Source organism: Thermobia domestica, chromosome 3 (genome assembly GCF_964235325.1).
Source record: "Thermobia domestica chromosome 3, izTheDome1.hap1.1, whole genome shotgun sequence".
NCBI lineage: Eukaryota > Metazoa > Arthropoda > Insecta > Zygentoma > Lepismatidae > Thermobia > Thermobia domestica.
In genome coordinates this window covers 321,083,906-321,093,137 of record NC_137456.1, presented here as the reverse complement: position 1 = coordinate 321,093,137, position 9,232 = coordinate 321,083,906, and the positions used below count along the sequence as shown (strand labels likewise).

General features: G+C 37.3%; 1 protein-coding gene across 2 annotated transcripts in view; it reads left to right on the top strand.

Annotated features, from left to right (window-relative positions):
* The first annotated feature begins 721 nt into the window (after positions 1-721).
* The window catches only part of LOC145681158 (DNA damage-regulated autophagy modulator protein 2-like), a 54,117-nt gene continuing 45,606 nt past the window's right edge, over positions 722-9,232 (top strand). The window contains exon 1 of one of the 2 annotated variants that reach the window (XM_081752611.1): positions 722-1,299. In XM_081752611.1, the coding sequence (XP_081608737.1) occupies positions 1,266-1,299 (34 nt within the window). In that variant the 5' untranslated portion in view covers positions 722-1,265. The remainder of the gene's footprint in view (positions 1,300-9,232) is intronic. The other variant, XM_081752610.1, reaches the window with a different exon arrangement.

Sequence of the window (9,232 nt, the reverse complement as noted above, 5' to 3'; positions counted from 1 at the left end):
AAATAATAAATAGTTTACATGGAGACACTCTACCAGGCAAAACCTCCAGCAGTAACTGTCTGTGCTACATAGAGTCATTATAAAAAAAAAAAAAAAACTAATAGGTTTCACTATTATAATAGATATTATTATTAATAATAATGAAATGAAATGAAATCTTTCAGTTTTACGTCCTACGCTTATGCCGGCAAGGTTAAGGAGACGGTGATGATAAGAAATGTATGAAATGGTGGAATGAAGAAAGGGAGAGGAAACGGGAGAACTCCGAGAAGACCAACGCACACGGTATTTGTCCACCACAAAGTTTACTTGAAGTGAACTGGGATCGAACCAGGGAGCTCACGTACCAGAGGTGAACGCTCTACCACTGAGCCACCGCGGAGCAATTATTATTAATAAAAAAATATCAAGGAAGTGTATCGTCATGTATTTTACGTTGAGTAAAGTATACCGACAGTACAAAAAGGTTGAGAACCACTGGTTTAACTACAAGAATTACGGTATTATCTTTACTCCCATCATTCAGTTTCCTCTCCCATTGGTGATTTTGTTGTTGTTGATTTTATTGGTTTGAGCGTAAATTTCCCTCGTAGTCTGAGACTGAAAGCTTACAGAGTAATAAACAAAACAGAAAAAAAGAAAAAAAGAAAAAGAAAAAATCATACCCACAACATACGGCTGTATATCAATATTTGAAGTGGCTTTTGCACATCTTTTCGCTATGATGTACGTACGTAGTATAACCTAGCTCATTCCATCTTTTGAGAATCATTTCACGTAATTCTATAGTAAAGAATACTTCGTTTAACGTATTTAATATTAAAATTGTTGCTGTCCTCTACAGTGAACATACCAATAGCCACAGGGAGAGAGCTTCAAGGTCGGACAATATCACTTTCTTCCGTCAAGGCCAAATGTAGCAAATCATTATGGGAGCTGCTACTACGTCAATTATCCTGGTCACACACAACTGAAGTAGAAGGGGTGTGTGGGAGGGGAGGGAAGAGTTGTTAGAAATATGAAATTTCATTTGTTGCAGGTATAAACTTTTTCTCATGCTTTTTTTCTGTGTATGTATTCATTTGTACGAGTGCTTACAAGTTCCACAGTATCCATCATGCAAAAATTATTACGTGTTAGAACGCTAGAGTTGTATAATTGACTGAGATTAAAACTTTTCTGGAATTCCAAGCGCCATGGACAGCAACTAGGAGTTAACAGGTCAAGATCACTTCCCGCAATTCGTCATAGCTAGTACCGGCATCATGGAAAACTCTTCTGCACAAGATCATCCAAACAGTAAGTACTTAATTTTGTAATATTTCTAGACTTATTAGATTATAATATTGAATTGTCGTTTCGGAGCCGCGGTGGCTCAGTGGTAGAGCGCTCCCTTCTGGCGCATGGGGTACTGGGTTCGCTCCCAGCTGGCGCTAAGTGAACTTGTGGTGGCCAAATACAATGTACCTGGGTTTTTCGGGATTCTTTCGTTTCCTTTCTCTGTTTTCCTTCCACCATTTTGTTCATTTCTCATCATCACCGTATTCTTTAGCCTAGCTGGCACAATCGTGGGCCGTAAAACTTAAAGATTTCGTTACATTTATTCAATCTTCGTCTAGTGCTATATTCCGAAGAGGACACAGACTCTTTTCTCTTCGTCTTTTTGAGGCCCTGGGTTCGGTTCCCGGTATCGGTACTCGGTCGAAAAAGTAGCAGCCATTCTGAATGTTTTCCTGGGTTTTCCTAATTCACGCTAGGCAAATGCCATGGTGGTACCTAATTTCTAGGTCCTAGGCCTAACTTCCTTGCTTCCCCAATTCTTTCTTCCTTCCATATGCGTGGGACGTAAAACTCAAAGATTTCATTTCCTTTTGTTTCTTCCTTCCATTTCCCCGGATAGTGTGCTGGCCGAGGGGTGTCATCCCTCATACGTGACGGGCTAAATGGTCATAGATGCCGATAGGCAAGAAATCTAAATCCTAAATCTCTTCTTCGTTTGTGGAGGCGCTTTAGCGCAGGAGTAGAGCGCTTACCTTTGATGCGTGGGGTCCCTGGTTCTATCCTCATCCAAGTAAGTTTGTGGCGGACAACATCGTGTCAGTGGGTTTCCTCGGTGTGTTCCCGTTTCCTCCCACTTTTTATTCTACTAATTTCTCCATCACCATTCAGGTGCTTTTATTATCTTCTCCCATAGCCTACAGGGCGTAAACGTCGGACGTTAAACTAAAAAAAATTCTTCTTCTGTAAATACAGCATCATGGGTGAAGTGGTAGGTTTTTATGATACTTCCTCTACAGTTTTACTTTATTTTATTTATTTTTTATTTTATTTTATCAAACAACGAAACCTTCTGTTTTTGTGTTTGGCGTTCTTAATGCAACTCCGAAGTTATGCCCTATTGTAGTAAACTCTGGACCACAGCTGAGCCTTGTACTCGATGCACTTGGCAGGTGAACAGACCATGATGTAAGGGAACCCTTACAGTACATGCAATTTCTCACCACAAAAATTTGCCTCCAAAAGATGTGGGTTACAAGACCTGAATGAACAACACAAAGACAATGTAGAAGTTTTCAAAACGACATTCTCAACTCTCTTCCTTTCCAAGAGTAGGTGTTGTCGCACTCGTCTTTGGTCCGTCTTTGCGAGTGGTTCCGGTTTCGATTCTTGGTGGGGACATTCGATCGAAAAAAGTGTAAAAGTTTTAGCAGGTCAGCCATCCCGGGGAAAACCTCATTCAGGGTGCTGGCCTAAGAAAGCGTTCTTACACCTTTTCGACTGAGTGCCCCCACCGGTGTTGTAAATAAAGTCAACCATGCACAGATTCTATCTTGGCGTGTAGTTTGAGATTATCAGCGAACAATAATTTTTCACTGTTGGGTATATGATCTGGAAGATCGTTAATAAACAATAGAAATAGTAGAGGGCATAGGTTCGACCCTTGTGGAACTCCTGATAATGCGAAATATTCGTTTGATTAAAATTCTTTATAGACAACAGTGTGTTTACGTTCACTTAGATGTAATTGAAAAAATTGGTGAGGGCTGAAGAGAAATTATAATGATTTAATTTGCTTAACATTATTTTATGACTTACTCTGTCGAAAGCCTTCTCAAAATCAATATATATTATGTCAACCTTATATCCTTCAGCTAACGAGTTAGTTATAAAGTCAGTGGCTATTGCTAGATTAGTTGTTGCTCATTTCCGAGTAACAAAGCCATGTTGATGGATTGAAATTGCTGGTTTAACATGATAAATTATTCGTATACATAACATCTTTTCAAATACTTTCGCAAAAATACATAAAATTGATATGGGTCTAAAATTAATAATTTCACATTTATTATTAGATTTAGGTATCGTGCGGAGCCACGAGGATTTCCACTTCTCGGGGAAACTTTTAATGGAGAGTTTGAAAGCAATCCATAGGAGTTATTTAAATACATCAATACAGCCTTTGATTATATATACGAGGGTATCCCATCAGGTCATACAACTGTTCTTTATTGCTATTTAGGTTTTCTTTATTGCTATTTCAAATTCAGGTAAGTAAATTTCATTAACACACAGCGTTTCTAAGATTTCATTACCGTTATTTGATAAGACATTAGCCATAGTCACTCAGGTCTGATGAATAGAGCACAGATACAGTGGCAAAGTATTGAGCAAAGGTATTAGCTGTCTCGTCATTACGATGATCGAATGACGAAATTGAAATCATTCAGTTTAACGTCCTACCATTATGTCTTTAAGCTAAGGGAGACGGATGATTATGTCAAGTAAATAATGATTGGAGAATTGGTAGAATAATGAACTGGGATAAAACGGAAGCATCCATATAAAAGCCGCAGACACGAAGTAGCCTACTATAAACTTACTTGACCGCAGTTTAAACCAGAGACCTCAGTCACTACAATTGAAAACTTGATTGCGGCACAGCGGAAAACTTTGACCACTCCGTTCATATACAGGGTGTCCGAGAAGTCCTTCCCTGATTACAGAAATTGATAACTCAGGCTAGAAATAAGATAAAAATATGGAACTGGTGTTGAATTGTTTACAAACTATAAAAGTTTTGGTCACATCAGTACACTTCTACATGAGCATCCTTGGTAGCGCGTAGCACATCTAGGCGATATTCAATTTCCATCCACCATCTGCTGAGGTTCTTGGTCGACCAGACCTCGGAAGGTCAGCAACCGACCCTGTGTTCTTGAACTTCTCATACCAGGCTTTAATGCTCTTGACATCAGGTGGAGTCCTCCCAAATGTTGTCTGGAACTGTCTCTGCACCGTGGTTGGTGATCGTGTCTCATGGTACCACAGGACACACTGTGCCTTCTCCTGGTTAGTTGGCATGGCTTCTTGGGCTTCTTACTTACGTACTACAAACCTAAAACAAACAAAATTGAGACTTGGTAAAACAGAACAAACCTAACACAGACAAAAACTTTTATAGTTTGTAAACAATTCAACACCAGTTTCATATTTCTATCTTATTTCTAGCCTGAGTTATCAATTTCTGTAATCAAGGAAGGACTTCTCGGACACCCTTCGTTTTTTTCCGCATCTTTGTGGTAATGGTAAAGTTCATTCGTTTATTTTACCATAACTAAGGGAGTGTCATTTGGGAAGCGCAGCGTTCAAGTGCCCTTCCCTACTGAGTTTCAGCAATATATGACATTTAATTCACTGTATATTAATATGCTAATAAAGAATGTCAAACTCTAATATCGATGGGGCCGCGGTGGCTCAGTGTTTGGAGCGTTCATCTCTGGTGCGTGGGGTCCCTTGTTTGATACCAGCTCGCGCCAAGTGAGATTTGTATTGGAAAAACACCGTGTCTGTGGTAGTGATGGGTAAATTGCAAGGAAAATATTTTTCGGGAATATTCCCTGGGAAGATTCCCGTGAATTCTTGTACAATCACAAAGAAAATTGCATTTTATTATTATATTATGATTTCAAAGTTAAATTCGTTTTTTTTTTTTTATCACAGTATATTATTACATTTGTCTCCAGAGCATTCTTTAAAATGTATATTCTGAACGGTGTTCAGTTATTTTATTAATATTTTATTATATTTAAAGAGTACGCATAAATGTATATTTACAGTATTTACAAAATGTTCTATGAAAGTAAATATGTGGAAAAAATGATATAGTAAGTCCACATATTTTTACACCGCTATACAGTTTAAATTTATTTGTAAGTGAATTTTCTAAACTTCATCTACTACAGATATTATAAACATATTACATTTTTAAATGTTATAAATTAATTAGATTGGGCAACTGCCAGAAGATGCCACCAATTCATCAACATTTGCGCATACATATTTATGTTCGCAAAATTTGCAAGATACCGGCTTATCTTTAGAATTTAGCACGCAATATTGCCACACACGACCTTTTTTCCTACCTATTTCTCGAGATTTCATGCGTTAATTCACATGTAAGAGAAGTCCGAGTACCTCTCCAGAAATTCGAGTCAGGGACAGGAGACAGACCCACATATATTACTAACAATGGTTCGATGTGTATTACAATAGTAATTCATCTCTATTTCTACATAATTTCTACATTACTTTACAAACTGGTTCCTATTCATCATTTGTAAATTAGTACTTTGCTACTTTTTAGTACAAATAGAAATGCAACTAATAAATCATATGATTAGTTATATAAAGTGCAGTAAACGAATTTTATTTTTTTAACCTTCAAAGTATTTAAAGGCTAGAAGTAAATCATAATAAATGAAAATAAAGTAATTGGTCATACGGTTCTTAAAATTTGGAAGATAAAATAAAGAAATGGAAATAAATTCCTTCCCGGGAATTTATATGCCAGGGAAAAAACCAGGGAATATTCCCGCTGCCCATCACTAGTCTGGGTTTTTTTCGGGTTCTCCCGTTTCCTCCCACTTTCTTCAATTCACCATTTCATTTATTTCTCATCACTACCGTCCCCTTTATCCTTGCCGGTGTCACAGGGACTTTTTACCCCTGGAAAGTTTTACCACCTGGAAATCTTTACCCCCTGGAAATCTTTACCCTATAGTCGGATTCTGGTAATTTCAAAGGAAAAGTCAGAAGTCACATTAAAAATTCATATCATTGAATGTGATCTCTCAGTGTAACCACTCACTTTGGGTAAGATGCCTTTAAATCCGAAGATTTGTTAGGGGGTAAAAATTTCCTAAGAAATTATTCCCCCCTTTCGGTTATTGGTTACTTCAAAGAAAAACTCAAGTGTTGTATTATAAATTAATACCACTCCGTAGTACTTAACAGACACAGTCAATTTGGGCAAGATGGCTTTAAATCCGACGATTTGGTAGGGTTGTAATAATTTCCTAGGAGCGCAATTGTTATAGTATAAATTGCTATTATTCCATGTTATCTGTTAACGGGGGCACTCACTCTGGTCAAGATAACTTAATAACCGAAGATTTGATAGGAGCAGTGGCGTATTTACGATTTTGTTTCGGGGGGCTTTGCCTGAAAATGTGATATTTCATATACTTTACTATAATAAGATTTCGGGTGGAGCTTAAGCCCGGAAGCCCCCCCTAAATACTCCACTGGATAGAAGGGTATTTTTCCCTAGGGAATTTATACCTCCTATCAGTTTTTGATTACTTCAAGATGAATTGAAATGTTACATTATAAACTTATATTATTCCGTGTTAGGTCTTAACATACACACTCACTTTGGACAAGATTGCTTTGTATCCGAAAATTTGAGATTGAGTAATATTTTCTTAGGTAATTTATACCCCCTTGTCCGTTCTTGGTTCTAATGTTACTTTATAAATTGATATTATACCCTGTTATCTTAACGGACGCACTGACTGTCGGTAAGATGTCTTTATATTTATCAGAAATTTTATAGGGGGTGCTTTTTTCCTAGGGAATTTATACTCTTGTATTGGTTCTGTGCTACTTCAGGGATAGGGTCAAATTTTTACATTGTAAATTGATGTTATACCATTTTATGTCTTAACAGACGCACTCACTTTGGGGAGGATGAAGAATGATTTTATATTCAGAAAGTTTATAGGGAGATATATAAAAAAGCTAAAACTTTTTTTTATTATTTTAAATGAGATGTTGAAATACCAAATTTGATGACTTGAGTTTAATAGAGTCCGAAATTGTGAACGTTTTTATAAGATAATTTCACCCGTATTTTTCGCTTCGACTTCGAAATTCAAAAAATCGTTTCTTTGTGGTATCTTACGTCTCAGATCCTATGTACTGACCAAGCTTTAAGTTTCCAACTTTAGCTGTTGTACACGCGACTTGAAAATCTTATTTTTACACGCCTTGCACGTTGTTCTAGTGGCTAGTTCGCGCTAGCTAGCTACGCCATTGTGAACAGTGTTGGCAACTTTATCAATGTTTATTATATCTCCGGTACGGTTTGAGATATCGAAGTGCTCAAATATTTTTTACATAGGTAAAATAATTTTTACGTTCATTTGAAACCATACATGCAATTAGATATGATATTTACCTAAGATTTTTTGGGGGTAAATACAGATATACAGATAAAGTGACTGTATACGTTAAAATATACTAAGGAGTGGTGGCGGGAGCTCATGTGGTTCGGATTCCACGTTAATCAGTAGGTCCATGTCTCATATAGCCTCGCTGCTGACCGGGACGTTAAACCCCAAAAGCAACTAAGAAGTGGTATCAATATATAATGTAACATTTGAGTTTGTCTTTGAAGTAATCAATAACCGACAGGGGGTAAAAATTTCCTAGGAAATTATTACTCCTTCCCAAATCTTCGGATTTAAAGCCATATTGCCCAAAGTGACTATATATGTTAAAATATACTAAGGAGTGGTATCAATATATAATGTAACATTTGAGTTTGTCTTTGAAGTAATCAATAACCGACAGGGGGGTAAAAATGTCCTAGGAAATTATTACCCCTTACCAAATCTTCGGATTTAATGCCATCTTACCCAAAGTGACTATACAGGGTGACCGCGTGACTATGTTACAAAATTTAAGGGATGATTCCTGACACGGAAACAAGAAAAAAAGTTCAAATAAACTTTTCTCCAATGTACATAATTTCGGAGCTACAAGGTGCCGAAAGCGTGGGAAAATGACATTCAAAGCTCTATAGATCGACTATGGTGAATGATAGAGCTAATGCGGCATGGTCACGTCAAAGACACCGAAGCTGCTGTATTCAAAAATGCCTAGGTTGAGATCGTGCAATTCGTGCACAAGGGATTCCCCAAAGGAGCGTAGGGATTCCCGGATAATCTCTCAAGAAAGATGGGTCGAAAAGGATACGGATGAATAGCTGTCCCTACTGCTAGCAATAATGCGTCTGTACTAAGTCGATATTTCGCACAAACACAAAATGGCGAACAGTTTTATAAGTGCCATGTGTGGTTGCATAACGCGCACTAAATAAGAGTGGGAATAATGAGAGCAAAATGTGAATAAATTTGTGCAAATGGTAAATACATGATAGTACACTGTCCTGTTTATTGTACGTATAGACGCGTTTAATAAAGGGAATAATCATGAAATGTACTAAAATGTTGTACAAACATCACACTAAGATTGTTTTCTTCCATGTAGTTTCGTCATTAAAAGCAAGTAAAACTAAGGGGAAAAACTTGGGGATATGGGTGTTTTCTTCCAGGCAGAAATCTTATATTATTTGATGATACGAGCCGAGGATACTTTTTACGCCATCCCATGTTAATTTGACCACTGCCAGAGAACAACAGTAAAATATCCGTTTCTTATCATTAGTCGTAATGTGCGTTACCCGAACATTGAAAAAAAAAAAAGGAAAAACAATTTATCAGGACGTTTGTTTTAGTCGCTGCTTCCGATTTTTGCAGGACTGATTCCGAGATTTTGTCTAAAATACTTTACATGTCGTCATATTGTTATCGTTTAGAAGATATTTTAGAAGATATTTCGTAGCGTTTGCTTAGTGCAGTTTGTGCTTTGCTTGTTCGAATGTGAGATCAAATGGAGTATTCGATAGCAAAACTTGCGACATGACATTTGTATAGGTCAAGCAAATGGCAACAGTCGAGAAGCTAATAGGTTATATCGACTGAAGTATAAACAAAGAAGCCCATACTATGTTTGCCAGACTTTTTCAACGCTTATGAAACACGAGGAATTTACAACCTCAGTACTACGACCAAGGAAGACGAAGAACCACAAGGATTCCAGACTTTGA